Source organism: Peromyscus maniculatus, chromosome 17 (genome assembly GCF_049852395.1).
Source record: "Peromyscus maniculatus bairdii isolate BWxNUB_F1_BW_parent chromosome 17, HU_Pman_BW_mat_3.1, whole genome shotgun sequence".
NCBI classification, from domain to species: Eukaryota; Metazoa; Chordata; class Mammalia; order Rodentia; family Cricetidae; genus Peromyscus; species Peromyscus maniculatus.
Genome location: NC_134868.1, coordinates 55834575 through 55852583, shown reverse-complemented (window position 1 = coordinate 55852583; position 18009 = coordinate 55834575). Strand labels below are relative to the sequence as shown.

The window sequence follows — 18009 nt, the reverse complement described above, 5'->3', positions numbered from 1 at the left end:
TAGGAGCTTGCAATGTGTGATATCACAACAGATGGCATGTGGAGTCAGCAGTGTCCGGGAGATTCCCCAGCATGCCAAATAAATATCAATTTTTGTCTTGGAAAATAAAATCATTTCTCATAATTATGTCATTTAATGCAAATGCAATAGATTTACTATCTTTTAAATAAAGATCAATATAACATTTAAAATTGTTACCAATTTTAACTTGACTGCTGTTACTCTAGATTAATAAAATAGAAGAGAAAGCTGCAGGGCATTCCGTGGTCTTAAGAGCCAAGTGACGTAAAGCAAGCGCCTAGCACGCTCAAGGCCCTGGACTCCCATTTCTAGCACCGCTCAAAAACACAGACATGACCGTGACCTTTAAGGGGCTCCTAGGCCAGAAGCTTGAGAACTGCTGACTTTGCGTATCTTCGTCCTTTGAGGTGTGTTTTAAAAGGGCACTGTCAAGTAACCTCCCCTGGCTCGCCATCCCCTTGGTCCTGCGAGGTTTATTCATCTGTTAGATGGGGTTCCCCTAAAACTAGATGTCCTTGGAGCCAGCTCTGGGCAGGCGGTGGTGGCTCCCCTCCTCAGCATTTATACACTAGGCTCTCTGAAGCAGGGCAGCCTCCCCAAGAGAGTCACGGCACCATTTGGCCAGCATCCGGTTGGTTCCCCGCAGGGCAGTGAGGGGACTGAGGCAGATCCATGAGATAACTAGCTCCAGGGTTTTCCTGGGAGCCTTGGGCTCTCTGCTAGTTGGGGTAGCATGCCGCACAAAGTCAGCTCCGTCCTGCTTAGGGATGTGCTGAGTGACAGGTCCAGAGATGGGAGCAAGAGCTAGGAGCATGAAAAGCAAGAGCCCCGCCTTCAGGCTGAGCCTGGGGCGAGTCTCCTTACCTCCCAGAATTGAATCTTACCTGCCTAACATGGAGGTGTGCTTGGGGGTCTGAAGGGCCCCTTCTGCCCCTAGTCTGCGTTCCTCTGCTTACTCTGATGTGGTCAAGTGGGGCTGGGGTGCAGCTGCCCATGGTTGGGGTCAGGAGGAGCAGGGCCTAGAAAGGTACCTGCCGTGAGCTAAAAGAGCTAGCCATTGACAATACCAACAGGTTATGGTCATGGACTGAGGGACGCAGCAATTAGGATGGGGACAAGAGTCACTTTATAATTTTTACCACTATGGGAAAGAATGGTTATAAAAGGGATGGAAATCCGAGTTGGGTGCTGGGTTGGAAGTGTAGATCAGGGGTTAATTATAGCTATGTTGAATGGTCGTTGACTAGAAAGCAGCAGTTTCATCGTTGGGAAGCAGGGGACTTCAGTGTAGACACTCCCAAAGACTGCCAGTAAGGACTCCTGTCCCCCGGCAAGGTGAAGCGGTCAAGAGCAGGTAGCAGAGGGCATGAGCTGCGAGCTCAGTTGCCATGGCAGCCAGCTGAGAGGTCAAGCAGACTTGCCAAGAGGTTGGTGTGAGGGATCCTGGCTTGTTCCTTCACCAGCCTCTTGGGTTTCCTCTGAAAGGACGTTCAGGGTCTGCTGCCAGTACCTTCAATCCCAGCTGTTTAAAGAGTAAGGAAGGAGAGATGCCAGCATGTGCCAAGGCCACTCTTGGGCACCTGTGGCCCAAATTTGAATGTGAAGTCACAGCCCTGGCTGGAGGAAACCAGGTCCAGTGAACTCAACCCGCATGGGCTGTTGTCGTTCTGATTTACGTCCCAACAGAGGGACTGGCTGTCTTCTTCTCACCTAGGCCAGTCTCAGTCCACTCTCTATCCCTGACTCTTTCTTGCCCCTCCCACCAACTGGGTGCAGACCTGGGACTTGTCAGGAAGGACTCCTGTAGAGGACATCCAAAAGCTTAATTGAAGTGAGCATGCAGTGAACTCTTCTGACCTTAGATTAGGGGCATGTGACTGCCTGCCGCTTACAAAGCTCCCTGTGTTTGGAAGTTACTGCAATACAAACAACAACAACAACAACAACAAAAACCTTTGATGTAGCAGGAAGGTTTTTGAACCATGTCAAGGAAGGATTGACTCTTCTTTAACAATAACAAAAAACAGAAAGAAACAAAAAAAAAAAATCAGAAATATCTCAGAACCACAAACACATACTATAACCAAGAAGCGTCTCCCTAACTGAAAAGCTCATTGCAGGTCCTTTTTCCACTCAGACTACTTGACAGTATTCTTTTAAAGTACCAGCAGGTGACATCGTGCGGAACCACCCCCAGCTCCCTACTCATTTGCTTCTGCTTTACAGATGCAGAAGCTCATGAAGGCAGCCAAGGAGGGCACCAAAGATGGGCTGGAGAAGACCAAAGCCGCCGTGAAGAGAGGCCGTTCCTTCATCAGGACCAAGTCTTTCGCTCAAGGTCCAGAACCCATTTTCGCATGTAGCATGAGCCTGGCTCAGCTTTCCCTTCTCTTATGGCACTGGCTGGTGCGGGGTGGAGGCAGCGTGGAAAGTTCCTGCACTTCCCCTCAGCACAGAGACTTTTGCTCTAGCCAGCTGACCTAGGCCTGCCCATCCCAAATGAAGGAGAGGGCTGCCCATTATGGCCCCCACATAGTTGCGGGATATTGAGACTCGCTGGCAAAATACGGAAAGGGATGCATACAATAAAAACAGAAAGTTAAGGGAGTCTTTGTAAATAGCTATCTCTCTGGCTGCCTCCTTTTACTAGAGGGTAGTTAGTACTCCATCTGCCCCCCTGTTCCCCTTCCCTATAGCCCTCAGGTGCAGGGACTCTCTGGATTTCTAGTCTCTTCACCCGTCCTAAATCAGACTGGTGCATAACAATACTGGCCATACATTGGCTCTCCCAGTCTTTGTCATTCTGCAGGGACTAGGGGTGTATGTCACGAGGTAGCCATCTGTTCAGATGTTAAAGAAGCTTCTTGCTGGTGAAGGAAGACTTGCTGGTGTCACAATGCTCAAGTTTTCCTAACACTCACTAAAGGGCCACAGCCTGTGTGGCCTGTGTGTGTCCGGGGACACTGAGTGCTGTCACTAAGCTGTAGGCACGAGATCCTTTGGGTCAGAGGAAGTTCCTAGAGTTGAGATACCAGCTGGGACCTTGAGGCTTGGCAGAGGCTTCCGGGATGCGTGCAGCTGTGAGCTCTGGCTCAGGATGGTTCTCTTGGGGAGTGGGGATAGGAGAGAGGTGCAGTAGCTCAAAGGTGTGTCCCTAAACACACCAACTGTCTGCACTTCCCAAGCGGCCAGACCAGCAGCTTGGCCTGAGCAAGAGTTCTCTGTCCTGGATGTCTCAGTTACCTAGAAAGCTCCTTAAAAGCATCACTTGCTGAGGTCCCAGCCACCCAGCCAACAGCCTCTCGGGATTCCCCAGCCATCCAGTCAGCCTCTCTCTCTTGGTTTCTCTTACCCGGAAGCCCTCTGTGACCCCTGCTTCCAGACACACTGCACTTTCTAGCATACTTGGCTCTGCCTGGTTTTTAAGGAGTGGATTTAGTTCTGGTTTAAACTTTTCTTCCCAGTGGTGGGGATGGAACTCAGGGCCTGGCACATGCTGGCAAGCACTCTGCCACTGAGCTGTATCCCCAGATTTAGTTTAAAGTTTTTGATTTTTGTAAAATGGTGCTCTTTTGGACCCCAGTGTGAGAAAGACAGGAAGTGAGTGAGTAGGTCCCACCTGAGTCCTCCGTGATTACAAAGTGTCCGCTCTTAGCCCGTCCCTGCTGCTTTCCTGTTTCTGATTTTTTGTTGCTGTGTAATGTTAGAAACCAAAATACCTTTTTCTGCTTTACCCTTTGGCTACATAAGATACTGAAGATAAACTTCAAAAATCTCAATACTGGCCAGGCATTGGTGGCGCACGCCTTTAATCCCAGTACTCAGGAGGCAGAGGCAGGCGGATCTTTGTGAGTTCGAGGCCAGCCTGGTCTCCAAAGCGAGTTCCAGGAAAGGTGCAAAGCTACACAGAGAAACCCTGTCTCGAAAAACAAACAAACAAACAAAAATCTCAATACTTATGCTTTATTACCCTTGTGGAAGAATTTTTTCAATTTAATAATAGCCAGGTGGGAAGTATGTATTTGAACTTGAAATGCTTACACAGAAGATTTATTTTAAAACCCAGCTTATTTTACTATGCTATGATATCTTAAATACAGAATTTTGATGTGAGGCTCATGCATTCTTACCTTTTTTCCTTTTTTAGATCAAAGGTATTGTTTTGAAGAAGAGCAGAATTTGTTCATTGATGTGGACTGCAAGCATCCAGAGGCTGTCCTGACCCCGATGCCCGAGGGCTTGTCTCAGCAACAGGTGAGCGGGTCACTGGTGCTCACACTAGAGGACCGGCTAGTGTCTCTGAGAACGCACTATCACTGGGGCTTCCACACTTTGCCCCTAAACCAGCCATGAAAAGCTCTGGTCTCAGCACAGTTCCCTAAATACCATAAATATCACCTCCAAGTGGAAGTGTGAGAAATGTGTGGGACTTAATTTCTTTGTCACACTTTATTTATTCTAGTTCTAGATACTTTTATAGAGACAGTAAGACATAGTGGACCATGCCTGTAGTTCTAGCACTGTGGAAGTTGAGGCAGGAGGATTGCTATCAGTTTGAGGCCAACCTGGGATGTATAGCCAGACCTAATCTCTATAAAACCCTTAAAGAGACAATATACAGGTGTGTGTAAAAGATGTATGTATAGGTGCCTAAAATTGAGATTAAAATGATAGACCTTCTTTTTAAAGACTTACTTATTTTATGAATGTGAGTGTTTTGCCTACCTGTATGTAAGTGCACCGTGTGCATGCCTGGTGCCCAAGGCAGTCAGAAGAGGGTGTTGGATCCCCTGGGATTGGCGTCACAGATGGTTCTGAGCCACCATGTAGGTGCTTGGAACAGAACTTGGGTCCTCTGCAAACGCAGCCTGTGGTCTTAACCCCTGAACCATCGCTGCAGCCCCCAAAGGATAGACTTTTAATAACTAATGCAGTTATCTGGATGTGATTCATTTCCTAACACCTGACAGTAAGCACAGAGGGGGGAAAGTCAGTGGTTTCTATTTGACTTTCCTTGGTAAAAGGAAGAGAAAACACAAGACACAAACCATAATTCAATTTGTGAATAATACACAGAAGAATAAATGAAGATTCATGACAAGTTAGAGATGAATCAGTGCCTGGGTAGGCAGGCTGATGATAGATAGAGGAGCATAATCATGTATAGGTAAACAGATACAGTCCGTGGACACATAAAAGGAAAATAACACGCTACTACGTTGCAAAGTTAGTGTTGAAAAGGTTAAAGAGGCCGGGCGGTGGTGGCGCACGCCTTTAATCCCAGCACTCGGGAGGCAGAGGCAGGCAGATCTCTGTGAGTTCGAGGCCAGCCTGGGCTACCAAGTGAGTCCCAGGAAAGGCGCATAGCTACACAGAGAAACCCCTGTCTCGAAAAACCAAAAAAAAAAAAAAAAAAAAAAAAAAAAAAGAAAAGAAAAGAAAAGGTTAAAGAGGATATCTAGGGGCTGTTAATAGACTTCAGGCCCAGTTAGCAAGCTTACCTTTTCTGAGAATTGAAAACGGAATCAAGGCAGAGTGGCAGTGAGTAAAGAGGTGTGGTCCATCAGCGGGGTTACACAGACAGCCCGGGAGCCGCCTGGTTAATTACCAGTCATCGGGGCTGAGGCCGGATGCGCTCCGGAGCCCGTGATCCCCCAAAGCCCTCTCTGTCTGTGTGCATTTTACACAGAGAAAGCTGGCCGTGGCGGAGGTGAACGATCTGAACCACGCCTCACAGATAGATACACGTGCGAAAGGCCCCGCTCTGAACCCCTCTCTCGTGCCCAGCTGGGGAAGTGACCTGAGCTGCTGGCCAGAAACGGGTCGCTGACAGATTGTCACAGGCACAAAGAACCCCTCTCACTGCCTGGCTCGCCCACCTCGTGCGAGTGTGAGTTATAACAAGGGAGAGGCTTACCGCCAGCATTCTTGACGTGATCTGACATTACTGTTCCCAGCATTTGATCCTATATAGCATCTCAGTTTGGTACCGGGGACAAAATATATGAATGATACCCGGATCCTGTTCTCTGTCCACAAAACTCCTGTGCCAGACAGGAAGCTCAGGGGAAGTGCTGTCCATTGTAAGAGGAGGGCAGCTCCACAGAGGAGGTGCGGCTCGGCATAGATCCCGAGGGGTGCGAGGATAGAAGGAACCTGAGGACCCAGGCAGCCACGAGCAAACACCATCCAAACAAAAAGAACAGGCTGGGACTAGACGCTGATGGGCTGAGACCATAAACGAGGGTAGAGTGTGTGAACATGTGAGCAGGGACGGGACCTATCTTGAGACACTGGGCAGGGGTGTAGGGTAGCTGGGGTACTGAGCTAGGGTGTCTGCTGTGTGAGGAGACAGTACATAGAGCTGCATGGTTTGTGAGGAGATAGTGAACACAGGTGTGTGAGCTGTATGTAGAGATAGTAGTGTGGGATGTGTGAAGTGAGGGAGTGTATGGAGTATGGAGATAATGAATGAGAGTGTGAGGAAACCGTGGGTAAGATGTGTGATGTGTGAGGAGACGGGGATACAGCACAAGGAGGAAGTGGCCAAGTGTGTGTGTGTGTGTGTGTGCGTGCTTGCAGGCAGGCAGTGCCATGATATGTGTTTGTGTGCAGGTAGGCAATGCCATGATGTGTGTGTGTGTGTGTGTGTGTGTGTATAGATTAGAGGACAGCTTTCGGGAGTCAGTTCTTTCCTTTCACCTTGTCTTCTGGTGTTGGGACTCGGATCTTCAGGCTTGGACAAGTGTTGTCCCCTTCCAGCCATCTGGCCAGTCCACTCGTAGGATTTTAAACAGGAGGTATTGACACCTCCCAATCCCAGCAGCTTCTTGGGTGCTCACTGTGGTTAGTGGGACAGGGGGTGGTGGTGGAGGTGCCCTGTGGGTTACCCAGGTGACTATAAGTAGAGACATCTCTGCAGAAAGGCCCGTAGACCACACTAGGATTAGCTTGGTCACATTGACTGAGTTTAACCCCAATTCACCACTTGCATGGCTTGGTGATACTGTAGTAGTTTATGAGGGTCAGTGGAGGAATTTGAGTTTTATTTTGGCACTCCTGACCCTGAGCAGGGGTCCTGAGTTCTGTGTTCTTTGTTCAACTTGCTGTCCTACAGTTGTGATTCACATCTATTATTTTTCTCCCTGGCAACTGAGTTCTCCTTGAGAGTTATGTCTTTAAAGGTTAAACTGGGGGTGTTGATGCTTTTGGATTCTTTTCCCCCCCTCCCTTTTGAAAGAGAAAGAAGGTAGTGGAAGTAGATAGAAAGGCTGTGTGTTGAATATTCTTTTCATGCCCTAATTTTGGAAGGGGTAGGACAGCTCTTATTTTTTTTTTTTTTTTTTTGGTTTTTCGAGACAGGGTTTCTCTGTGTAGCTTTGTGCCTTTCCTGGAGCTCACTTGGTAGCCCAGGCTGGCCTCGAACTCACAGAGATCCGCCTGCCTCTGCCTCCCGAGTGCTGGGATTAAAGGCGTGCGCCACCAACGCCCGGCGGACAGCTCTTATTTATATGTTTGAAATTGTTATTGAAAATTATCTGCATCCTGAGAGCACTGAATCTTATCAGTCACCCCACAGCATCTCCTCTAAGGACAGGAATGGCCATAGAAGGGTCTGGAACCTCTCCAGGCCCAGGCCCCAATGAGGATTGCTCACTCCACTCTGAGCAGACCGGTCGCTCTTGAGGACAATACTGCCTCCCCTGACTTGTTCCTTTGGCCCTTGAATGCCCTTGGGTGAACTTGATCTCTGCAACTTTGGATTTGTAGTTCTTAGGATGATGTTACATTGCTGGGTGCTCTCTAATGCCACTCCTCTCTGGACATGCCATTTGATGGGTCAGTTCTAAGTGCCCCCAAAGGCTGACATCACCTGCAGTAGCCAGGAAATCTAGATGACGGAGTTGGTTTTGTATGCTGACCACCTTATACCAATTTCTGGTCCATTGACCTAAGGTGTTATCTCAGGGCCTTAAGATGTAGCTCTCTGAATCCTTAGGCTAACCCTTGGGCAGTGTTACTCGAGAGCACCGGGGAAGGGTCTGGGCTTCTGATTTTTGGCAGAAACAGTTTCCTGGATCTGCGTGCGATCAGGAGTGTACTTTACAGTGAAGAACCTGTGCTTAGGCTGTTCCTGATGAGCTACGGTACTGAGAATGACCTCATGGCCACTCAGAGTGTTTCTAACTTTTACTTCATCTGTTTTTTTTTTTTTTTTTTTTGAGGCAGGTTCTAGATTGGTAGGCAAGACCGTCAGGAACTCACTAGATAGCCCTAACTCACCGTGAGTCCTCCTGCCTCAGTCTCCTAACTACTGGGATGACAGGGATAAGCCACCAGGCCCTGTATTTGTACGTCTCAGTTGGTCAAGGGCTTGCTGTATGTGCATGAGGATTTGACCTTGACCCCAAGAACCTGTGACAAACCTTGGGCATAGTGAGATACACCCCAGGACTGGGGGAGCAGGCCAGGTGATCCCTACGGCTCCTTACTGACGAGCAAGCCTACCCAACTGGTGAGCCACACACCAGCAAAGTGCCTTGTCTCAAAAAAAATTAAAGTGCCTGGGGATGACAACACAAGATTGATCTCTGGCCTACACACTGTCTGTCTGTCTGTGTCTTACACACACACACACACACACACACACACACACACACACACACACACACACAGAGTTTCTTTAGATATCCTCGGAAGGTTTATTGTCGTCTTAGTTTTGTGGATTGTAAGAGAGCAATGACTGTCTCATAAATCATAGTTGAAATCTGAACCTCGGGAGTTTTTTGGGAGGAAATGACTTCCTGGCCCACTAGGTGGCATTGCAGTATCTTCAGATAATGCCATTTAGCAAGTTTGCCTAGAAGCGTTCTGGTGTGTACTGGTGTGAATGTGATGTGTGTGTGTGTGTGTGTTCACATCATGTGTGACGATGACGTGTGTACAAATGGCTATGTCGAGTGTGTGTTTGTGAGTGTTGACTTGAGGGCAACTCTGCTGTGGTGTTATGCCTTATTGCCCTTCTGTTGGCAGTTGACACTTGCTGGGATGTACTTGGGGTAATGACAGTACCAAATGTCTCTCATGACAGGAGAGAATTGACCCGCTGCCCAGGTGGGTCTTAGCAGACAGAGTCAGTTCTTCCATCTTCCCAGGCATTCTGCTCGTCTGTAACTGAAGAATAATGATTCGTGGGTTGCTGTTGCTACTAGCATTATTTGATTGAGACTGAAGCTTTTCTGCCCTCAGTTTATACATGGAATGGCACGTCACTTAGTATGGAGAACTTGACACCTGACTGGTTAATTCACATCACGGATGTTGCATAAGCAGTGTTATTCTACTTGTCCTGCTGTTGTTACAGTTTATAATTTGGGGTTTAAAGGATGACAGTTGTATCTACAGAGGTGTGTTTTATACCCACCGTGCTACTTAGTTAACATACCACTTAAAACATTTCCTCAGAGGTCTCCTTATTTTTAAAATATTTTACATTTTTTGGAGACATGGTCTCATTGGGTAGCTTGGCTGGCCTGAAACTCAATATGTAAACAGCATTGTCCTTGAACTCACAAAGACCCACCTGCCTCTGTCTCTCCAGTGCGGACTGAAGATGCACACCACCACATCTGGCAGAAATGTATTTTTAATTCACAAGCTTTAACCTAGAAGTACAGTTTACCTGTGTGTGTTCTGAAGCAGTTTTCTACCATCTTGTCTTCACATTTCTGACAGGTTCTAAGGAGGTATATCCTGGGGTCCATTGTTGAAAGTGAGAAGAACTACGTAGATGCCTTACGGAGGATTTTGGAGGTACCTGAGCACAACGCTGCATACCTCACACACCTTTTGTACATAGTTTTGCCGTATATGTTCTGTATGCATGTAATTTATGACCAAACATACACAAGTTTGAGAAATTCTCCAAAAAGTGTAAGTGTTGTGACTGTGTGCTGACAGTGAGAGTCACGTGATTGGTTCGGAAGGGAGACTAACTCTTGCCACCTTGGGTGACTGAACTGTCCGTCCTTGTTTCCGGTTCAGCAATATGAGAAGCCGCTGTCTGAAATGGAGCCCCGGCTCCTGAGTGACAGGAAGCTCAAGATGGTGTTCTATCGTGTCAAAGAGATCCTACAATGTCACTCCATGTTCCAGATCGCACTGGCCAGCCGTGTGTCTGAGTGGGATGCCGTGGAAACAATCGGCGACGTTTTCGTGGCCTCGGTAACTCAGCAGACACCATTCCCCCACCCTACCTGGAGCTTCGTGGGTTGTTTTCAGGGTGGCATCCCTTCCCAGAACCCCAGAGCTTGTAAGGATGCATGCTGATAAGTTAGTACCCTGACCCAGTTTGTACCTTCAGGGAAGGAGCAGGGCCCCTTGCCCGGGGGGGACAGAAAGGACTGTGCAGAGCTTTGAGACAAAGGACAGGTCCAGAAAGGCTTAAGTGTACACACTTGATCAGGTTTGGAGTGCACAGTCACTTTACTGAGTCGTGCATTTGTCCCTGAGCGAGGGCCCTGTCCGTGTAGTGGTAAGGTCACCAGGCCCCTTCCTGATGGAGGTCATACTTTCTCTACATGATAGTCTCTATGCCTGGTGACTGGGTAAAATGAGGCAGAAAAATACCTGGGTGTTTTCCTCGAACCTTTGTTCTTTGGCCTGGATGTTTTGTTATGGGGCTCTAGGATTTGGTCCTCCATGGTGATGCAGAGGAATATGATGCTGGGACCTTTGCAGGTGACATTTCCTGGCAACAGGAGCAGCCCCCTCAGAAGCCAAGGGCACAGTATTTGTGTGTCATGGATCTAGAGTCATTTTATCTTTCCTCTTCATGGGGGTTACGCACAGTGCGGGTTGTTTCCCTTTCAGTCTGGATATAGATGGCTGTGGAGGAAGCAGATTAGCTCTGTGATGATTTCAGGTCGCTGTCAAAGGGATAGAAGCGTGAAGTTGTGGGGAAAGTACTTGGATACTTAAATGATGCCACATTAGTAATGTAGCAAACTCTTGACAGTTATTTTTATTTGTTTATTTCTAAATGACATTTTATTTTTTATTGTGTGTGTTGGGGGCGCTCATGTCGAGGCTGGAGGACAACTTTTCATAGTCAGCTCTGTTCTTGCATGCTCTTTGGGTCCTGGGGATTGAACTCAGGTCGTCAGGCTTACAGGCAAGCACCTCTACCCTCTGAGTCACCACGCTGGCCCTGTTATATTTTTTTGAGACACTTGCTTCGTATTCCAGGCTGGCCTTGAACTCTAGGTGTCCCGCCTCAGCTTCCTGAGCGTGAGTGCCGGCCGAGCTCTTTTCTCTTGTACAAATACAAGATGAAGTGGACAGAACAGTTTCAGTGTCAGTACACAGGACGGACGGACGGACACACACACACACACACACACACACACACACACACACAGAAAGGTTTACCTCATGTAAACCTGCATTATGCTCATGTCAGTCACCTGGCTGTCCCTGGTGACACATGGTGCCTTTGTGAAAGAACATGAAGGTTGGTGCCGGGGACACCAGTCCTGCCTTGTCCTGCATCTTGAAGCCTTGGCATTTGCAGGAAAATAGGGGATATTAGCATATGGGTGTCATAGCTCCACCTGGGGAAGGGGTCGGCCTTACCCTGTGTTTCCAGAGGTAGATTGTGCCCCAAGGGAGGGTGTTGAGGCCGCTGTGGGATGGCCCTTATTCTCCTGGAAGCTGTGTCTGCCCAGGAAACCGAGAGCTGGCCGGCTGTGCTCCTCTGCAGCCGGGAGGGTTTACCTCCCCAACTCAAAGTGCAGGAACAGGTAGGTGTGTTGGGGTCAGGCCAGCCGTGTCCAGCCAGGTAGACACCAAGTGCACTCACTGCAAATGCGCAGGGAGGAAGAACGGCACGCAGCCACAGCGGTGTGTCCTGCAGCCACAGCGGTGTGTCCTGTGAATGCACCGTGAAGGGCGTGTTCCAAGCCCTGCCTCTCCCAATCTCTTTTCTCCAGTTCTCCAAGTCCATGGTGCTGGATGCTTACAGCGAGTACGTGAACAACTTCAGCACAGCTGTGGCTGTCCTCAAGAAGACGTGCGCCACCAAGCCCGCCTTCCTGGAGTTCCTAAAGGTAAGCACACCACTACCCCTGCTTCGGGTGTGAACTGTGTCTCCTATGACGAGTCCCATATCGAAGTGCCTTGGAATGAAGCTGGACCGAGCCATGCCGTTTATTGTAGAGAGTCAATACCATCAGATCCCTGGGTATGGGGAGATCTGGGGATTTTAGGCTGCATCACAGCTTTTGAAGGAACTTTGGTTTGCCCACCTTACAAGTGTACTTACATGAATATAGACATAAAGGAAGTTCAATCAGAACCCGCAGATGACCAGGCCGCCCATCTCGGCATGGTGTCAGGAATGACAGTAACTCACGTCCAGATTATGGTTGGAAATGATCCCCCTTCCTGAGACAGAGCAGTGAGCCAAGGCCTGGAAAGGCCGACCCTGGGAGGAGGGGCCTATGCTGGAGGTGTGGGGTTTGTGCCTCCTGATGTCAGGCTGAGAGCCCCAAGCCCTTGCTGCCTTCTTCCGTTCCACGATGGAGGGCATTTCCCTGGAGGTGCCGGTCTGCAGGCAGGGCTCAGAGGGCGCCACGTGAAAGCCTCCCTGAGGTTGCTGCACAGTGAACCAGACTGAAGTCCCCTTCAAGGACCTTGGACATCCCTGCTCAGTCTCATTTGAATGACAATTCCTTAGAGCACAGTGTGTTCTTGGTCCTTGGACTGTTTTCTGGCTTCTGTCTGCTGCCTGGGGTGAACAGACACAGGGTACGTGTTCTTGCTAACACTGATGCCCGATTTAAGGTGGGATACTTTCCCCCTTCCCTTCTACGGAACACAGCTCAGGTCCCCATGGCACCACGGTCAGCTCAAGGAGGGCCCTCCAGAGATTAAATATCCTCTGGCTTTGGAGAAGCTGAGCTCTGTGTCCTGGAGCTGTGACATCTTTTCCTAGAGGGAACCGAGACATTGCCGAGTTAGAAATTGATTTCCTCTGAGGGTTTTGCCAGGAACTTGATGGTGATAGAAACTGTGGCATTGCGGTGGCCACGGTCCCTCCCAGTGTTCTCCCCAGGGCCAGGTGACCTTGAGTCTAGGCCTAGCTAAGCCATGCTGTTTACTGTGCATTGACCTCACTCTGTGGGGTTGTTATAAGGAGATGTCCCAGGTGTGGCCCCGGGGCCAGGGCCACCCAGGGTCTCAGGTGGTCCAGGACTGATGTCTCCCTGGGTGCTCAGAGATGCTGGTCAAGGTGACTGAGAAGTGCTGGGAGTAACTTTCTCTCTGAAGCAGCCGAAGGGGCCACACCTCTCCTAGAGCAGGACTGGGCCAATATGGAACTAAGAATCCCCCTAAGAATACTGGGAAATATATCAGGGCCTGAAATAGCCAGGTATGGCCCCTCCTCAGGCCAGCATCTGCAATGAGTCCTCCCAGGGGCTGGGGTAGGAAGTGCTTTCCACATGTTCTAGAAAGTCTCTCGCTGAGCGGCCTGTCCATCATCCTCACTCGGTATGCAGCAAGGACACAGCTGGGCTGACCCACTGTTCGCACTGAGCCTGTCCTTCTTCCCCGTAGCTGAGCCAGGACTCCAGTCCGGACCGAGTCACGCTTCACAGCCTTATGATGCGGCCCATCCAGAGGTTCCCGCAGTTCATCCTCCTGCTGCAGGTAAAGCCCGGGCCTGCGGAGAGCATGTGCTTGTCACTCTGGTGAAAGACCAGGACCAGGAGTGGGTGGGGCCCCCAGGCTCCCCCCTCAACAACTGCAGACCTCCTTTGCAGCTACAAGTAGATGGGCCGCCCCTGGAGGAGTCGGTCCCTAATCTACCGCTGTCACAGGGGATAGCGGGGCACAGTCACCAGCAGCCACATAGGTAGTGGCTGTGGAGACCAAAAGAGGGCACTGGAACTGGACTGAAGGAGGGTTGTGGGCTGCCATGTGGATTCTGGGAACCAAGGAGGGTCCTCTGCAAAAGCAGCCAGTGGTCTTGGCTCCTAAGCCATCTCCAGACCTGTACATTGTTAGTTTTTTGGTGAGGTTTGTTTTTGGAGTTTTTTTTTTTTGTTTTGTTTTTTTTTTTTTGGTAGTTTTTTGGGGTTTTTTTGTTGTTGTTGACAGAATGTCATGTAATGTATATGCAGAGTAAGGACCTATTGGTCATGAAAACTGGAGCCTTTGGGCTGTTTGTGCCGAGATCTTTCCCTGTTGAAAAGACAGAGTGTTTAGGGGGGAGTTGGTCATCAGAGGTACAGGCGATGTCCACGTCTTTCCACAGCAGAGTTGGCCAAGGTGGGGGAGTTAATGGACCAGAATAATAGATGTTGAACATTAAGGAATCATAAGCAACCACTATGAAGGACTGGTTAAAGGGCTGCCTAAGAGCTGGGCGAAAGGCCGCGAGAATGTTCGTTCAGAAAAGGCTGCCACTGGCTGCAGGGGAGCAATCGGTTGGCGTGCAGTGCCTATGCAGGAAAAGGCACCCGTGTGATGTGATTTCTGTGGTAACGTACACAAAGATGGGTGCTTCGTGATACAGAGCCCTGCTCAGTTCTGAGGAGGGGTGTTTGCCATGCCTCTCAGTCCCTCCAGGAAACATCTCTGAGCCCTGTTTGTAGCAGCCGGGGGCAGTGTCAGCCCCCGGTGAAAGTCAGATAGTTCCTGCTCCTCTTTTTGTTTGTTTTGTTTTTGTTTTTCGAGACAGGGTTTCTCTGTGTAGCTTTGGGCCTTTCCTGGAACTCACTCTGTAGCCCAGGCTGGCCTTGAACTCACAGAGATCAGCCTGCCTCTGCCTCCCGAGTGCTGGGATTAAATAAAGGCATGCGCCACCACCGCCCAGCTCCTGCTCCTCTTTGTAGCATGCGTCTGTTGCACAGAGCGTTAGCCACCCAGAACCCCCTGGAACTGGAGTCAGCCCTCTCACGTATACGTGTAAGTCCTCGTCACCGCTTTTTGCTGCTCACAGCGCTTGCTGGAGCTTCCTTCTCGGGACCCAGCTTCTCTGGCCCTTGGTCAGGGGTCAGTGATTGAGGCCCTCCCTTCAGGCTCCTCTCCCGGCTCATCCCCAGTGATTTTTCTCTACATCCGCTGCACCGTGCTTGGTAAAGCATCGGTACTGTTTTCAGAGACGTCCTTTCCTCTACGTAGCTGTTCTCCGTGGTGGGCTTAGAGCACAGAGTAGGAGACGCTGTGACCTGGGCTGTCGCTAGGATTTGTCCTCCATGTTCAGAGCCCAAGCAGAGTAGGCCCGGTGAGATGGGAAGGTCCAGGGCCTTCAGATGGTTGAGCAAGCATCATCTTCCATCATCTTCCATCTCAGCTCCCTGCATGTCCACTCTGCTCTCCAACAGAGTCCTCCTGTCCTTTGTGGCTCTGAGCCAGGCACTGGCTGCTCCTCTCTAGTGGGGCGAATCTGAAGTGGCGTCTTGTTCGCCGGAGGCTTGGCCTTCGCTGGAAGCTCATTGGTTAGCCCGTCCTTCCATCCATCCGGCAGTTATCTGAGCTGGATCTTGCGGCACCCTTGCCGAGTCGTCTCCGTCGGCACCTGCTGCTTCGCCTTCCTGTCGCGTTCCAGGGATGTTCTGTGCTTACACCTCTTGATCCGGCCTCTGCCAACTCCAGGCTCATCTTGTCCAGCGTCGGCAGCTCTCTCAGCCTCCCCGAGAGCGGAGAAGTGGGGGGTCTCTTCACTTAGCTGGCTCGAGGAATACCGTATCTGGCTAGTTTGATTTTTTTCTTCCTGTGTCAGCATCAAGATTGGTGTCTTTACTAAAGGAGAACATTGAATTTCCCCCAAGAGGCTTAGAGATCTCTCAGTTACAGCTGAGTACCAGGTGAGAGAGCACTCAGGCTGGCCTCGAACTCACTGTTCATCTCAGCCTTGAACCCTTGACCCTCCCTGCCTGGGCCTCTGGCCTGCTGGGATGGCATGTGTCACCACACCTGGCCCCACTTCTAGCTTTTGCTTGAGAGTGAGCAGTTTGAGACTCTCCAGAGGTCACCGTAGGGTTGTTGACCGACCTCCTTCAGTGCCGTTGTGTCTCTGGTGTTAGGGGGCCCCAGGGGAAAAAGGAGGTTCAGGGGGTGGCCAGTCAGCAGGTCAATAGAACACACGCATTTATAGATGAAGTCCACAGTCTTTGAGTGGCGTGGGTTACGGTACCCCAGAACAATTGCAATAGAGACATCAAGCTCTCCATAACAGGATGGTAATGGAAATGCTTGAAATACTGTGGGAATTACCAGATGGGGCATGGAGACTCAGCCTAAGTACATGTTGGGAAAACTCCCCGTGGATGAGGTGGATACAGTGCTGTGGCCTCAACCTGCAGAAGACGTGGGGTCTGAGGAGCAGAGTGGGGTGTGAGGCATGCCTGCGTGGTACCATGCGGCGAGTCTTCTTCCTCAAGTTCGGGGCCTTTGTCGGGAGTGGAGAGACAGAGGTGGCCGGCAGCCCATGTCTGGCAGCTGCCAGACTGAGTGGTCTGCTAACTGTGTGTGCGTGTGCGCCTCTCTGCCGACCACCCACGCCCTGCCTCCTGCTCACAGGACATGCTGAAGAACACGGCCAAGGGACACCCCGACAGGCTGCCCCTTCAGATGGCGCTGACGGAGCTCGAGACCCTGGCGGAGAAGCTGAACGAGAGGAAAAGAGATGCTGACCAGCGCTGTGAAGTCAAACAGATAGCAAAAGCCATCAATGAAAGATACCTGAACAAGGTCGGAGAGGGTTTTCTCGGCCCTTTCGTGCTAACGAGCCAGGCTTACGAAAAGTTTATTAACTACTAGGGGAGCTCCCTCTGCTAAGCTCACTGTGGTGGGTAGGGCCGGGAATGCCTGGGACTGCACGTAAAACCTTGACCTCTGCCCACATGTTTTCTCAGGAAAGAGGATCATAGACTTGGTAGCTCCTAATTTGGATCTAAGAACCCCCAAAAGGTTAAGAACCACAACTCTTGGCTTTAGTTTCAAAATTCCATAATTTGTTACAGATAGCTGTTTGCCTTTATCCACCAGTGCTGAGCTGTCTGTACCCCAAAAATGTGCCTTCCTTGGCCGGGCTGTTTGGACTTCCTCTTTGCAGAAGGATTTCTTGCAGAACACTATTGACCTTCGTAGGCTTTCACATGTTTGTTTAAGGCCCCGTCTGTGGGGAGGAGTCAGTCCACACGTAGGAACTGTGGTAATTTGTATGGTGTTACTCATTGTTGTTAATGCCACATTCATTTTTCTCCTCGGTGGGGGAGATGTCCTCCTTGAGGATGACGTCCAGTGGCTTCCTGCTGAGGAGTTATGCATTTTGAGAGGCAGTCCTCCGATTTCTCAATGACTGAAAGTTTTTGAATGGAGAATTACAGTCGGCTGTGCTCTTGACATAGTTTGTATCATTTAAAGTTGAGCGTCTCCATGGTGCTTGGTGTGCGAGCGTACTGGGAAGGAAGGCATACTGACTGCAGCCTGGAAGCACCTGACCTTGGTCCCGTGCACAGGCCACAAAAGGCCCCGTGATGCCGTTGGCTTCTAGCCGGTTTCTGAGAGCTAGGCAGTCCGGTGGTAGGCTAGGCTCAGAGGTGGGCCAACGGTGCTGTTGCCTGTTATGAGCACGAAGTGACATCCCATGGCACTGATCCGTGTAGAGCATCCTTGCAGGAACTGATGTCTCTTCAGTGACACACAGAGTGGCAGACGATAGGAAGACCAGACACAGCCCCTGGGGGATGTAGCTCAGTGGTGGAACACTTGGCGGGTTGCATGGAAGTCCTGTGCTCAATCACTGATGGCGGTAAAACAAATCAAGCAGATCAAGACAAGGACAGCAAATCAAGTCTAGATACAGACGTAACTTGGCTGTAAAGTCAGTTGCTATGTGACCTTTCACCCCCAGTGCTGATATTGATAAGAGATGGAATTTAAAATCACACACTGAGCCCGGTAGTTTCCGTGGGAGGA

At 50.0% G+C, this 18009-nt stretch overlaps 1 protein-coding gene across 10 annotated transcripts in view; it reads left to right on the top strand.

Annotated features, from left to right (window-relative positions):
* Arhgef10 (Rho guanine nucleotide exchange factor 10) overlaps positions 1-18009 on the top strand; it is a 91245-nt gene that overhangs the window by 32051 nt on the left and 41185 nt on the right. For all 10 annotated transcript variants that reach the window (XM_076553673.1, XM_076553670.1, XM_042262943.2 and 7 more), the window contains 7 exons: positions 2248-2359; positions 4169-4275; positions 9757-9834; positions 10066-10245; positions 12012-12128; positions 13639-13731; positions 16609-16779. In XM_076553673.1, coding sequence (XP_076409788.1) covers positions 2248-2359; positions 4169-4275; positions 9757-9834; positions 10066-10245; positions 12012-12128; positions 13639-13731; positions 16609-16779 — 858 coding nt within the window. The remainder of the gene's footprint in view (positions 1-2247; positions 2360-4168; positions 4276-9756; positions 9835-10065; positions 10246-12011; positions 12129-13638; positions 13732-16608; positions 16780-18009) is intronic.